The 16629-nt window shown below is 39.7% G+C and overlaps 1 protein-coding gene across 1 annotated transcript in view; it reads right to left on the minus strand.

Annotated features, from left to right (window-relative positions):
* Positions 1-16314, minus strand: part of KCNK1 (potassium two pore domain channel subfamily K member 1) — a gene marked incomplete at its 5' end in the record, with an annotated part of 27789 nt that extends 11475 nt beyond the window's left edge. Inside the window, one exon of the mRNA XM_031552195.1 lies at positions 16152-16314. Within this exon, the coding sequence (XP_031408055.1) occupies positions 16152-16314 (163 nt within the window). The remainder of the gene's footprint in view (positions 1-16151) is intronic.
* Between the last annotated feature and the right edge of the window lie 315 nt (positions 16315-16629).

Raw genomic sequence — 16629 nt, forward strand, 5'->3', positions numbered from 1 at the left:
ATAGCAATCATCAATGAGAAAAATACTTAAAGAGCAATTTTGAAAAATAAAAAAAACAAACAACAACATAATAATAGAGATCATCATTAAATGGCGCAGTCTGGGAGAGAAAAACAACAGCACGTGCATATTGTAGTTCCCTCTTGGAGAAAAACTTCTAAGCTCCCTGTCTCAAAATCAGCATCACAGTTTTTCATATATTCTCACAGAATCAGAACCACAGGCTGTGGTTGGAGGAGACTTCTGGGTCCATCTGCTCCAGCAGAGTCTGGCTCTGTCCACTTAGCACTCACTCTCCATGTATTTATAGCCACTGATAAGATCCCCCTAAGCATCCTCTTCTCCAGGCTAAACAGTCCCAGATTTTCTTGATGGGAGAGGATGCTGAAGTCCCATCATCATTTTTGTGGCCCCATGTCTCTCATATGCTGGGGAGCCCAGAACAGGACACAAAACTCCAAGTGTGGTCTCACCAGTGCTGAGCACTGGGAAGGATCACCTCCCTCCATCTGCTGGCAACGCTCCTCATGCAGCTCAAGACACCATTAGCCTGTATAATATTAAGACTGCCCTACATCACCATACATACCATGAAATACTCCAGGTAGGAAACCAAAATTGTGGCATGCGCACATCTTTCCAAGTCCTTTTATTTTCTTTCCTATATCAATTATGCATCAAGAGGAACTGTGCCACTGTAAATATTCAGAACAAGTAACAATAAAACACAAATATCCTTTTGTTTCTGTCTCCAAATTCTGACATACCTTCAAATGAATTATTATTAATCTTTTCTCTCAAGTAGAGATGAAAATTTAAACATGTCTATACAAAATAGGGAAAAAAACATTATTGAAGATTGATGAAAAATAGCTTTGCAGTGCTTCACCTCTGAGTTAGCTATTATCTCTATCCATAAAATAGTAATACAGCAATGCATGTTAAAAACATTTTTTTCAGTTAAGTACAAGTGACATAATATTAAGCAGTACAACTACCCTGTTACCACTTCAATCACCAAGAGAAAAAGAAACGCTGCAGCCAGTGCAGGGGGGCCTTTGAAAATTATATACTTAGGAATGGTAGTTTTCTATTTAAATTTTGACAATTTTGATACCCACAGAGGCAGCAGCAGAAATAACAAGATGTCATGAAAAAGGAAATCTTTTGTGTTTCACTTGTTGACAAAACTAGTCCTTTAAAATAAGAAAATAGCTTGGTTGTTCAACAAGAGCTGAGATCTTATTTTAAATTTTTCATCTAAATTTTACAAAACAAAACAAAAAACAAAAAACAAACAAACAAAAAAAAAAAACAAAAAAAACCATTTGATCATACTATTTAAAGCATCAAGTATATGCCATCTCCTGTCCAGAACGAATTACTTTAACTATAGGAATGTTGAGTACAGGAATGGAAGAAATAAATGTGGAAAAAAGGTAAGACTTGCATAGCCATTTTGTTTCCATTAGCACAGCAGATGCGGATCTGTACAGCAGAACAATTGATTGCATAGGCCTAAGGTCATTACATTTGGGCAAGTGGGGGTTTAGCTTCAGATCTGCTTTATTTTTTCACAGAGACTAGATGCCCATTTTAGTAGTTGAGGTGCACTTCATAGCTCTCCAATGTTGCCTCCTTCAGCTTTGTTCCACTGAAGAGGAATCCAATTTGCAAGCTCCAAGGCCGATCCATGGTGCATTCCACCAGAAGGAATGATCAGGAGTCTTGGTTCAGCAGCACATTCCTGACCTGAACCAAGGCACTACTGCAGATATAAACACACGGGGGGAAGAAATCCGGTAGACTTCAGCAGCCTTCAAAGTTTGAAAATGAATTTAACAGTATCTCTGCAGCATCACCTCCTGAACTCACATTCAGCAGGCCCCTGCCAGAGCAGTTTAAAAGTGCAGCTCCTTATATAAGAAATGCTTCACTTTTCTCTGATAAGCTCCAGTTTTTGGAGGAAATACCTTCACTTATAAATAGTTTCTGAATTGCCATGATGATTCAGAGATGGAATATCAGTGATGACAGCATTAACACTCCATGGGGCTACTTGAACCACAGGTCGCTCAAGAACATACAAGGACACTCCATAATCTGGAAGGAAACTAGACATAACTAAGTCAACCCATACAAATACTAATACTTCCTTAATTCTAGCCTAATTCTACACTTTTCTCCACCACATGGTTCACTCCATGTCTCACTCATCACACCATGCGTGCCAATGCAAAGATTACAGCTGGATGGGCACTCTGAATGGCTAGTAACATTTTGATCATTTACTGTGACTGCTGTTTTAGTCAGTTATTACCTATAGTTTCTATTTAATGTAGTGGAAAATATTACCAATACTGCTGTACAGTTATAATGATGAACTAGTCACACACCAGTGGCTATAAGGAAGTGCTCAGCACAATGCTGAACAGGAAAATGGGTTCTACTAGAGCTGTGCAAATGGCAGTTCCAGTACATGAGCCAAATACAGTCAAAAAATCAAGTACAGAAATTAGTAAGTCCCTTCCATACCCCAGATGATTATTGGTGAGTGGCTGGTAAAGTAATGTCTCTTTTCAATTACAGGGTTAGAGAGAAACACAACTCAAAACGTAATGACTTTAAGTGAAAAATGAGAGCATTCTTCCATGTCACAGCCTGACGCAGGATCTCCCTAACCCTGCCTGGATACACTACATCCGAGTAAAGCACTCATCAGCAGCCCAAGAGGACCCTCAGTCTAAACAAAAGCAGATTGCTTGCCCCTACAAAAGGGCCTGCTGCGTGCAACTAAGGTGGCACAACTTCATGTGAGGCACATGCTCAATTTCCAGAGTTATTAAAAATGCCATTAGAAAGGACACGTGCTCTGTAGGAAAAGCTTGAGTTCTCCAGATGCTCAGCTGGTAGAGCTTTCCCATTTGCCATGTGTGAACACAAAATCAGCTCTTTTTAAATCCTACCGTAACCTCTAGTTCCTATGAAACCACTAATTGTGAAAATTCTGCAACAGCATGCTAAACCTTGAGCCCAGTGTGAGGTTTGTGGGGTCTGGACAGAGTCCTGATAACTTAATCATGTTTTGTGGAGAGATGTGCCATTAAGGACTCCATGTTCTATGTGTACACAGCCTTATACAGTGCTCAAGACAGGAGCAAAGACTAGATATGCAAGTGTATTCAGCAGGCAAGTCTGCTAAATCGATGTGTCAAAGCATTCAGGCTTCAATTCTATCACAGTTGACAGTCAAAAGATATGCAGGTATTGCTGCGTTTGCTAGTTAAAAACAACAGCAGCAAAACTTACTAAGGTTGTTTTGTTTTAAAACCTGAAGTATATATTATATATACTATATACTGTATATATTATAAACTATATAATGTACATTGAGATTTGGTTCCTTTTAGTGTTCTTCTGTATTTAAGACCCTATAAGGGTAAAATGCAATCAAACCAGAATCCTGTTGGTGTTGGCCTTCCCCTCACCTCTCAATAACAGCACATTGCCAGAAATACCTATCCAAAACCAGAGCATCACATTTTTAAAGTGCCACTAGCAGTCATTTAGCATAAGTAATGCAACATGCATCTTGAATCAAGAGTTTCCCTGAAATCTCAGCTTCATTATTCAATGTGGGGGGAAGAGGAATACGAAAATGACAAAAGTTTGCCGAATAAAAGATAACGCCAACAGGTCAAAAGCAAGGTTAGACTTCCTGAGGGCTCCTCAGAAAATTCAGCAAAGAAAATTCCAGTTATTGTTTCATTAGCTTACCTGCCTGCTAGGCAACAGATGGTCAAAAAATCTGTTCCAAAGTACCCCCTCCCTCCTACCAGACTACTTTATTATGAATTTTTCCTGATAGAAAAACTGCCTCAGAAACTAAAATTTGATAAAAGAGAAACGCGAATGGATTTTAGAAAGGAACATCTACTTGTAGTTCTGTGAACGTTAGAAAATGAGGCAAGGTTTTGCGCTTATCTTTTGTTAAGGGTTTTTGCTCTGTTAGGTTTAACACCACAGGTGCAGCAATATCGCACACGTGCATACTACATTATATATACACATTAGATTATATATTACAATATAATACTGCATACTCCAATCATGGATTTTTAAAGCGGCTGATTGCCAAGATTAAAAAAGCAATCAAAGAAACAGGTTTATTAAAAATCTCAAGAACTTCAACATCAATTCCAAAGTATTGAAAAAGGTACAAACCTTTCTGCAGTTCTTCCTGGGGTTCACAGCCCAGAATGTTCAGTGTGGAGGAAAAATAAATAAATCTTAAAACGGAAAATGCTTTTGCAGAACAGAAAATGTGACATTACTAAATAGATTTAGTCACTACTTTGTACATGACAGTGATCTTCTCATTTCATATGGTAATTTGGCAAAATCATTGTGATGCTTTCACCTTGACTACAGAATAAAAGACACACCTTGAACAACAGTAATACTTCCAGATTTCATCTTTAAGATATGGCGGTCTGCGACAATGACACCTACAGAAAAATTCACTTTAGTAGCTTAGGAAGGTACTTAGCACTTAAGTGGCAGTGAACCTGTGAAGATACACAAATTCTGAAGAGGCTTGCAGAAGATGGGGCTGCTTCTGTCTTGGAAAACGTCTGGAACCATGGTTTCATTTCATGCTGCAATTTTCTCTTTCCCCACCTCCTCTAATTTTCCTGAAACGGGATTTAAAATTCTATCAACTACTTCAGTCTTCCAACACTTGAAAGACCTTGTTTATGCGCGGTATACTACAGGGATGGGCCAGCTGTCACTGCTGAGCCTAGCACCTGTGCAGTACAGTACTCAGCTTGAAAAGAACGAGTCTAGTGCTGCTTACTGGGAAGAGGCTTCTAAAAATTGATAATGAGCACCTGCTACCATCCTGAATGTATCTTGGGAGGTGTCAAAAGCTTTGAATGTGTTGCAGTGGCACTTACTGCAGTACTTTCATCACATCTAATTAGTGAAGAATACCTATCTAGACTGGCTAAGTTATCATTTCTTGCACTGAAATGAGCCACAGTTGCTCTTCCTATCATCTGGGAATAAAAAGAAACAACCAGCTGCATATTAGTATGCTTCCCACCTCTACTCTGGAACAAAAATTGCTTTATTGCACCATCAGGAAGAACAGAGCATGAAAACAGTGAATGAAACTGGCATTGTGAGCAGTAAAGAATTATCACGCAGCAATGAAAATTAAGCAATTTCATGCTGGGAAGTTGAAAACAAATCCATAAGCAGCATATTTCCATTGAAATGAAACCTCACACAGAAGAAAGTGTTATCTACTAAATACAGTGGGGAATAGGAATTTATACTTCTAATCTTGAAGCTTATTAGATACACGGAACTCAGGGAAATGACTAGCATCAGCTCCCTCATTTGGCAGAGAAAGACACACACTACTTACATATCTTCACAAGATGCCTCAATATTTCAAACTCAAACCAATCAGATGTGACAATGTATTTGCATGTAAATAAATCCTCTCTCTACCTATAGTTTTAATAGCTACTTCTTAGAAATATGAAGAATTCAAAAACACACAGAGCAAAAAAAGAAGCAAATCAACACGAGAAGCAGCAATCAGTGAATCAACTGACTAAAATATAGAGAACTAAACTGCATCAGTCTCCACTTTCACGGAAGGTATATTTCATCTGGAATATTTATTTCTAACTTGAAGTTAACACTTACAGTTTCTAAAATTAAAATGAACAGTTTACAAAGGGGCCACATTGAAATATTTCTCAGATGAGCTGGCTTACTTTAAATCACTGTCCTAAACGTGATGTTTGATGGTACTCTGCTATCTGTATGCAGTCTAGCTGGATATGCTCACCACTTGATGTTCAAAACAGAACATAAAGAAAATACTTCAGCTGTCATGAGAGCTAAGCTACTGAACTGTAAGCAAATTGTACAGATATTGAATATTGAATCATTCACACGTTCAGAACAGCCCATAATAGCAAACACCAGCAGCAGGAACCATAAACTCAATTAGTCAGACTGGAATCGGGATAGCCAGGATATCACAGCCATATATGTGCTACCAACAAGTAAGAGGAAAGCAAAAGGAAAGAACAGCACTGTAATTGCACATACTATGATGAAGACGCATAGATAGCTTTGTTCAACTAGAAATTATTTAGAAATAAATAGCAACGTAGCGTTGAGAAAGGCAAACTACAGATACAAGACATTTGGAAAACAATATAAAGATACGAACAGAGCAACTTCAGACACCAAACTGCCTGTTCAGACTAATGGTAATTTATTTTAAAATGATGTTTCTTTAATTTGCTAGCAAAATGCCTCTTGGTCAAATATTTGATGTCTTTGGAAATTCTTGCAAGTATAGTAACAGACTTCAGATTTCATTTCCTTAAGTCCCAGTACTTAAAAGTTGTATATGCATGTGAATCTGCCTAGCAACCACCCAGCCTCCTTCTATCTGTGCATTTGCAAATGGACAACGAGAAAAAGGCTAGACTGATGCAACCCATGACTAAGGGAAGTGGGATGCTGTAAGCAGGATCTCTCAGACCTCTGTACACTGTGGGGAGGAGAAAGTGATAAACTGGCTGGTAATCCCAAACTAAAGGGCTGGCATTCAAGAATCTGGGTCAGCAATGTGTAAATTGACAGCTTGAACATCTTACCAAGTGAAGTATTTCTTTGCAAGCATCTGGCCCCAGAAACACATCCTGGTTTCTTGTAAACATCAGTGATCAGGATTTATAAAGACTAACTAAACAGGGTAGTATGACTGCATTAGTTCCTTATTAGTTTCAAGTACGATGAAATTTATCATATAATACTAATTATCTAGTGGGAAAAAAATACAGCTCCCCTCAAGATGCATGCATCTCAGGTACAGCAGATAGATTCCTGTCAGGGCGTAGAAATACTTCAGTGATGGTATCTGTTTTAACAAAGAGAGGAGCCCTGTAAAATTTTTTCAGTTTTGCTAGCTGTCATCATGTTTGAAATAATGCTTCTTCACAAGGGGCAGTCAGCAATTGTCTGATGCATCATCAGTACAGAAAACACGTTCTTAGGTTGCTGGCTCCTTTCTTACATCTGTTGTCAATTTGTCTGCACACTTTGGATTCTTTTCATGCTTTCACCGAATTGTTACATGAGGCACCTGATTTAATCTAAGATGTTCTGCTGAGAAAAAACCTTTTCCCTTTGTGGGTCTACCCCTATTGCAGAAGTTGTAGCTTATCTAAATGCAGCAATTCAGAGCAAACTAATCCTGCAGAAAGCGATTACTTTTTTTCCTAGGCTGATAAGCTGACTCGGCTAACTCTTGTGGTCCAGCAAGCAATAGACCTAGCACAGAGAATAAGGTAGGGCCATAGGGTGGCAGACAGGAGTCCAAGCTGCACTCCTTCCAGCAGCAGAGCTGTTACGCAGCTCAGCACATTTGATTTTATTTCATCCTCCTAAGGGATGAGTCCGGGCACAACTAAGCTGATGTCTCAATGACTCTTGGAACAGTCCAGAACAACACCTGAGAAGCATTCAATCACTGAACTGGGCCTGGTGTCACCTTTTTGGTTTGGCTGGTGCTGCTGTTCCCTTCCCTCTCTGCACTGATGCTATAAATAGGGGCTATGAGGTGAGGAAGGCTGGCCTGCTCTATCTTTTTTGCTGCTTCTTAGTTCTACATCACGTGGAGCATCATGGTGGCAGGCCAGGCACTGGATCCAGGCCTGGTGATCCTTCTGTCTGCCTTTATTTCTCTTTCTCCTTTTCCTCTCTCTTTCAAAGTTATTAAGTAATCCAACAGTTTAGGTAGATAGAATTGTGGGAAGGCCAAAGCATGTAGGATACCTGTTTTGCAGAAGTCTCCTATTAAAATTTATCTTTTTTCCTCTTATGTATGGACCTTGAATACTGTTTTACCTTAATCTGACCAGGAGGGTTAGCAAATCCTCCCTCCCTTCACGGACAGGACGTGACACATCCTGAGCAAACACTTTGCTATATATGAGGACAGGCAACCAGTACACTAAAGCTGAGCAAACTCTACCTTCTTCCCACAAAGGCTATTCATGTGTCTGATAAGTTATCTGGGCTATATTAACTGATAACAGTCTTGTTATCTGCACTGAGTACACAACGGTACAACCTCCTAGCTGGGAGTGGCAATACTTCTGCAGTCTCCACTGAAAAAAAAAAAATACGGAAGTATGTACACTTGTATGTACACTTGCATAGAGTTTTTAAATCCTTGTTCAAGTACCTGCAGTTTTCACTAACACTACTAAACAGGAAAACTATAACTGACAAAAACAAAACAAACAACATACAACAACAATAAACCCCACAACCATCCAAAGCAAGAAAATGACGTCATGAGGAAGTGTATCTGCAAGATGGAAAAAAAAATAAAAAAAAAATCAGGTTACAGTAAAGGAACGTGGCCCAGGAGCAGAGAACTGCAAGGCAACATTCACATGCTCCTATCCCGATCACTCCTATACAATCTTTCAAATGTCTTTTCTCCTCTTTGCCTTAGTTCAACCTTTTGCAGAATGCAGACAGAAGTACCACTCTATCACACAAGACACAGAACATAATGAAAGTGCTCCAGAAAGTAAAGCAGTACTTGGATGCAAATGCTTCAGTATCTACTGATAGAAGACAGTTCAGAAACATCAGAGATTATCACCCACTCCCTCTTGACATCTAAGAACACAGCATAATGCAAGGCTAAAATCTGGAACTCAAAAATCTGTTAAAGATATGAAGAGAGTTCCTAGTTTTGGTTGAGATCCATTATTAGTAACAACTTCTAGTGTGAATGACATTTTCCTCTAAGCCGCGTGCAAAACTGTCAGATGGCAATTACCCCAGAAAGCTTGACCTGAACACACAATTGGCTTCAATCAGTACAAACAGCTGCACTGAAAGGTCTGACTAAGAGATTTTTGCACTATAGATAGGTGGAATATAAATAAATAACTTCATAACCGAGCAAGGCAGGAACTTGCCCTTCCTCAGATTTTCTCTTTTCTTATCAACGTGAATTGCTGATTGACAGAACACAACATCAGACATTTCTGCACTCTGTTTGCTTGCCTAGTGGGAGTTGCAGTAATGGACTAGAAAACTATTTGGGGGAGAGGATTTTTCAAAAGACATTGTTTAACTCACCTATGGGCATCAGCGTCTGTTACATAACAGAGCTTCATTACCAAATGCCAACCATTCAGACTACTGACAGCATTTTGCATTTGTTCTGTGCATCATTCTAACACTTCTCTGTAGCGACATCTTTCAAACCGTAACAACGCATCTTTGAATCTTAACCATCTTGGAATACTGATACAGCAGTATAGCAAAGTTAGAATATGACCATGAAAATATGTTACAAGACATGCTGCAAACTATTTAAAATTTAATTGCCCAGTAGATCATACAGCTTGAAGACTCCGAAATTCTAGGAGAAATGGTAGTTCTCCGGTTTGACAGTTTTGTCATTAGCATAGGCTTCAACAGGAAAAACCTATCCCTTTCTTGTACAATATATGGTTGGTTAACAGCTACTTAAATAATACAGAGAGTAGAGATCTCACGGCCTTTTCATGTTAATGTTCAATACAACAAGAAATCTTCATGGCTTTTCTCAGCCTTTTATGAAGTTACACATAAAGATTTGTACGCCCAGTTGTTGCTTTTCACTACAGCTTTCTTTAAAGCCATGACCCCTATGAACTCAGCCTACTACTGGGGAACAGGCAAAATATTAGCCTTGCCTTTGCATTTGGTGACTCTGAAGGAACAAAATGCTTTTTGAACTATATAATAAACAAAGGAAAGCACCCACTCTAGTTTGCCTCTGGACTTTGGCACTACTACGTATTGTATGTTGCAATGTCTGAGCCTGACAATCATATTTTAAAATGTGTTCACAGTATTCCTTGTAGGTTTAAAATAACAAAGTAAAAGTCCAGCTGTCACGTAAGAGATAATTCAATACAAGCTTTAAGATAAAAGCATACATAAGTCCCACTCAATTCAGCACCATTAATTCATCTTTAGTCTTCTATCACTTTTTCATCTTCTTGCTGTGAAATCATATTGCATTTTAAACCAATTACAGTAAGTATCCAACACATGCATGTAACAAAAAGGAAGAAGAACTTTGTAAAACAGTAAATTTTACAATCTAGCTGCTTCCTTTTTCCTCGACACAGAAGGCTTTTGCCCAGCAATTCTGTACCTCACTTAGCTTCAGGACACTAGGTGAGTCACATTTAGGCACATTACAATGGAAAGGAAGATGCAAAACCAGACATGCACTTGTGCTAGAATTCCCACAGGCTAAACAACTGGGAAGTTTTCTATAGATCAAACTAGTTTTCTCTCTCAAAGGTACGAAAGACAAACCCTGTGCTCATACTTTTACCCTCACTGCGTGTTTCTTTAAGAAAAACCTGGCATATAGCTTCTACCAACACTGCAGGAAATATTTAAGCTGAATCGGATGCGTAGCTTTCTATTTTAATGGCATACCACCACATCAATACCAACTGCATGCAGTTCCTTTACTGTAAACACTGAAAAATATTCAACATCTAAATAAAATATTTTTATATTGATCTAGAAAAGGACTCCCTTTGTACTCACCTCAGCATAACAGTCAGCAATGCCATATAGCAAGTACAACAAAGAAACAAACTTCCAAAATATAAGTGCTTCCTGATGTTAATTTTCATTTTCATTTGTAAAAGTCAGAATCCTGAAGCTACATTCATCTATTCTTAGGATTAAGCTTCTGCTTACAAGAAAATAATAATAATTAATGACTTTTTTCATTATACGACGTATAACTCAACCCTGTCATTTCAGTGCTCTTTCCCTGAAACTAAGACATACTCTTAGATTCTTACAAACAGTGAAGATTTTATGAAAGAATTTAGGGCTACTTAACTGATTTGATTAAAATACTATTTAAATAACTGAAAGACATGGAAGCAAGTACTCAGGTACTACATGTAGGATGAAACTCAGAAGTACATTTTAGCCTTTTCCTTTTGGCTTCTGAGCTTATTTTTAATATTTTCAGAAAATACATTCCATGTGCAGAACATGAGATGCAAACGAGGAGCAAGAGATGACAAAACCCCATTTTCAGGGCATCAGTTCTCCCAAAAGCCATGTTTGTAATGGTGTAAAGCTGCTTGAAAACATTCTGCACATAAGCTACTCTAAGGTTTTGCACTGCAGTAGAGGATAGTAAAAGGATGCACAAAGTCTCTACTCTCTGTTAGCTTAACATCAGCCCGGATTCATGTTTTTAAAGAGAAGGAAGCTGCTAATAAAAGTTTCTGCTGGTACACAGCATGCAACTTTGGTGGAGGACATCGCCCTGCTTTCTCTCATGCTAAATAGTGATGTGGACACTACTGGGTTGGTCTGTTCTGCTGGTGAAACCTGTTTCCCAGCCCAGCCTCACCCCCCTGCTGCTGTCAGGAAGCACTACTTAAGCACTCTCATTGCTTCCACATCTTTATTCCTCTGAAGCCTCAGAGGTACTGTGATACTTTCTGAAACTTAAGCTACTGGTATGAAAATCAGTTGAGAGCAATGGCAACACTGATGATACATCAGCAGGAAAACTCACCAGTTTCATGTCTGTGCTTTAGTGGCGGCTGGGGAACCACTTGAATTGATAAGAGTTTTCTCCAAATTTTCATTCTCTGTTTTCAGAGAGGAATGCACATCATCTTTCCAGTGGAAAGAAAATTCATGTGTTCTTGCAAAAGCCACTCTGATACTTCTCTGAAGCAAAGCCACTTGAAAAGCTTTCCTTCATTTCTTTCTTTCTTTTCCAGTTTTTAATTACATTACATCTTTGTCCTTTGAGAAATGCAATATTACAAAAGATTTTAGCTAGGTTCTCAGGTGAAAAAGCAGCAGACCACAGGGTCTTCCGGGTCATCACCAGTAACTGGTAACCAACCAGAATTGGAACTAAACATCGTACAAATATCATAACCTTTAAGCAGCTGATGTCAGATCCAGAAACACAGGCAGCTAACTCTTGGGGAAAAAAAAAAAAAAAAAAAAAAGGAAATTATTGCTACTTTCTACTCCTGAAAGCATGAGAACTTGCTCAGGTATGCCAATCTTTCTCAAATTGAGAAGATTTCATTTCTGTACATGACAGGAAACATTGTGGTCTTCATATGGTTTAGCAGCTTGCGGCCTACTTTATAATTAACATGGAGCAGGGGCTCAACCAGGAATTTCTCTGGGATTGTGATGTTCTTCTATGAGGAAAACTATAGATGATTAAAATGATGCAATGGATCAAAATGAAACACAGAACAAAAAACAGTCAACAGACTGAAAAAACTATAGATTTTAGAGAATGGCTATTTTGAATTATATACATGTGGAAGTGAAAATCCCATTCAGTAATGGTTAGGAACTGCAGGATTTGGTTATTAACTGTATACACATTAGAAGACCTGCTCTGAAGGTGTATGTAAGTTTTAGCTTAGGATTCAATTTAGAGATGTTAGCAGAATGGCAATAAAAACTCTAACTTTGCAAAAGGATTACAAACTTTTTAACAAAAGGCAGATTTTTGAAGAGATTACTCTTCCTTTCAACATATAAGTATCACAGGACAAAATAAAACTCATCAGAGTAATAATTAAAAATAATAAGTGGGTAATCAGAAGTCACATTATTTGTGAGAAACTGCAAATAATTTTAACACATCAGAAATAGAGAAGTAACAAAATTAACATTTACAAAAGGAGTCAATTAACAAGCCCAGGGTAGAATATCATCAATTCAGTCCCGACCCCAGTTACACTGTGTATCAAACTAGGTTCAATGGACTGCTTCATTCGTTTAATTTTTTTTTTTTCTTCCAGAAGAGGAAAAATGACCTTAGACCTAACACAGAAGGATGAGAGAGGCAGCAACAATAGTCCTTCCAGCGTGGAGAGCTGCTGGAGTAGCTCCACACCACTGAGATGAGAGCAAGGCAGGCAGCACAGTGGGATGCAGAAGGGAGGACAGAGCAGGTAAGAGCAGCACTCCATCCATCACCAGCCACCGCTGCTCCGAACAATAAAGCAGTAATGCTATTCCATAGCTTCTCTGGTTTCTACCAGGAGATAGGCTGTACTACTCATTGACCTGCAAAGCATAAACACTGGATTAGAGCTAGGGTTGCCACCCTTTATTTCAGCAAGTACAAACCGATGGCTGTGGTCACATGAGACACCTGCAATTACAAGCCTGCATGAGAGGACAGACCCGGATTTCCCCTCTGCTACCCTCTATGTCAGTAGAGAAAACAAGAGCTTTGTCTCAGGCACACAAGAGATAACACGACCAGGCTATTGGCAGGAACTATCACCTCTGGTAAGTAAAAAGCAACTCACATCCTGAAGCATTAAGAAAAGGATATTTCCTTCTCAAAATGTTTGCTATCATTAATTTTTACAAATACTGGCATTTTGGAAATAGTCATGTAAATGACTTTTATTTGCCTCAATCTCAGAGAGGCTGATGAGTTGGAGTTCTTTTGTTTTGTTTTCTTAAACTTAAGTCCTTTATCTAATAGTTTTAAATTTGAAGTTGTTTTGACTTCGTTTAATGTTGCCATGCACTCTAAGACAGAGATTGTGACACAAAGCATCCAAACTACCTTCTCAGTATTATTATATCCTATTTGTCTTGTTTTCTCTTACAGACTAGCACTGTATGTGTTATGAAGCTGTTTTCTCTCTTCTTCCTCAAGGGAGGAGAAAACCATTAGTTCAAATCTTTGTCCTGAGAAGAGCATAAAGCAGACCTTACTTTAAAACTCTCCTATGCCCCAAATGAAAGCAGCTTAACTCTGGAGGTGGACTGAAATAGGGCAGTGGCATTTCTGGAGCTGCTTTCCAGTCAGTAAAAATGGAAATGTACCCCAAGAGGAGAGCAGACACACAGGCAGACAGAATGACTCTTTCACTCTGTGCATGATTACTGAAACTATGAGGTGGGACTGGACACCATGCCTGATTCTGTGGGGGTTGAAGATTCATGATGCTCGAGGTCCCTTCCCTGGCCATTCTGTGATTCTGGGACCACCTCCTGATCAATGTGTAAGGAGACAGCTACAGCAAACAGCTATGGCTGTTCCTCCAGTGCCAGCTAACATTAAGCCATTCTCCAGGGGTTTGTGTTCAAATCCCTCCAAGCAAAGGAGGGAAAAGAATGTGGTTTCCTCACATCCTAAATCAACATCCAAACAGTCAGCACATTGAAAGTAACCCTGCCTTGGCATCTTTCTCGACTCACCTCTTCATTTCTTTCACTTTCCTTACTAACGCTCCAGCATAAAGAACATTCCACCACACATCGCAGCACAATCTAGCTTTGTCTCCTACAGCATCTCGAGCAAACCACATTTTCCTGTGAGTGCTGTTGCTAAGTAACTAACTACTCCTACAAGAGAAACCAAGTTCCCTCCCAAAGTTTGGCATCCCCACCCTAGTGAGTAGCTGCAATTTATCATAGGTATTTAAATGAACCACAAGTGCTACACACAGGAGCAGCACAAGGAAGCCTCAGTTTTCCGCTGGAGACAGAGATAACCAAGTTTAAACCATCATAAAGTTTGTATTTTTACATACAAGAGCAAACAGAGGTGGTTTCAACACAGTCACTGCTACAGCCCGCTGAACCCTTACCCTCAGCCCACAGCAGGGACGTGTTGCAGTTTGTGGCTGTGCTGGGGCAGTCTGCACACAGCCCATATGAATTTCTTCCAAGTAATAATTTACCTTACTGTTTTTATTTTACAAATGCCATCCATTGAAGAATATTTCAGAATTCTTAACTGGCTTTATCATCTTTTTCAAGGATTTTTTTCTAGTTAGTATGAAGCCAATGCACATAAAATGAAAGGGAGGGAACAAGTGGAGTTGGGGGGTGCTTAGATCAAACACTTTCCCTATGCGTTTTACATGCATTTGTTCACATGATGAATGGCAAATTCCATCAGCTGAATCTAAGGAACATCCTCCAAGTGCTCCTTGCAATTTCATATTGCCTCTCCTAGCCCAGAAATATGGTACCATCAGTTGGGACCAGTAGAATCACATTTGTCAAAAAACTTTTCACCTTTCTGTTAAACAAAAACTCTCTGTAATAAGCAGACAACCTGATCTGTATACTCAGTGACTTTAAAAAAAAAAAGTTAATGCTTGTTCCAATAATTCAGGCAATGCCAAAATAAGATCAACTACACAGCAAAACAGTCAATGCCATTACTGGTATCAGCTGATTAAGTTTGCATTAGTGTGAGCGATCATTTTGGGGCAGTGGAAAAAACATGGCATATTTTGTACAAACTGACTGCCAAGGCTTGGATTGCTGGAAGGGACAACTTTTAGGTAAATTTTTGAAGCTCTTCTTAATCAAAGGGCTTCTGCTACTGATTTTAGTGAGGAACTCAGCCATTCACGTTTTCACAGTTCAGCTTCACAGCATAAATGCCTGAACTCATTCTTCTCAGGGAAGCTGACCATTACACCCATACCTGAAAGATAACTGTTTTGAAAAACAAGTGCTTACAAAAACTTTGGCCAAAGGAATGTTGCCTAAAGATTTTTGAAATACCAATGAACACTGCTGTCTGAAATCAAGTGAGCATTATATAACATTAAGCCAAAACTGACAGTAAAGGAAAAAAAAAAAACCAAAAAACCACCAACAACAAACAACCCACACACGAAAAAACTGCCACAAACCAAACTACTGACATTTAACAGCTGGGTATCCCCCTCAGTTCAGACTGAAAGAAATGCAAAGGAAGCTGAGACCCTAATAAGAGCTTCTAAAAGCAATGAGAAGTTGTAAGATGGGCACTGGATTTCCAAAAGCACCTTCTGGGGGGGGGGGAAGTGGGAGGGCAGGAGCAAACCTGGCACATTGCCTGCCTCTTTAAGGACTGAGCAAAGTCAATACTTTTGCTCTCGGTGCTAAGTAGGGCGGACTGAAAAATACAGCTTCATTTTTAATAATTTAGCATGCACAGGGACATCAGCGTAGATGTTTGTGGGAGGTAGCACTAATTCATCAGAGATACTTCTTACACAAGAGAATTTCTTCAGCTCCTGGGAAGTCAGGCAGCAGCTCCGATGTCCCCTGCTCTGCCCTACAGCCATTCGCAGGCGCCTCTTTGCTATCACCGTCACCAGGCAGCCCGACGCCCTCCTGAAGCCAAGAGGGATGAAAGTTACAGCTTTGCAAACGAGATCAACTCAGAGCCTCTGCACCACGACTCTGTGCAAGGCAAGCAGAGTCTCTTCTTGCCTCCACTGCGAGATGCTCCGAATCTGACACTGACCTACAGAACCAGAGGGCTACATTCAGACTGACAGCACCCCGTGCTCCATGAAAGGTAGAACGTCGATCTCTGGCGGAGAAGCAGTCGCCCCGGTGCTGGCTGTGCCGGCGGTACCGGCCGGCCGAGCGTGGCTTCCAGCACGCTCAGACACGGAGGCTCAGCGAATTAAAGACACCCAGGCACCCACCCAGCCGTTGGTTTTTCCACAGCCAAACGAACGATGC

Source organism: Meleagris gallopavo, chromosome 2 (genome assembly GCF_000146605.3).
Source record: "Meleagris gallopavo isolate NT-WF06-2002-E0010 breed Aviagen turkey brand Nicholas breeding stock chromosome 2, Turkey_5.1, whole genome shotgun sequence".
Classification (NCBI taxonomy): domain Eukaryota; kingdom Metazoa; phylum Chordata; class Aves; order Galliformes; family Phasianidae; genus Meleagris; species Meleagris gallopavo.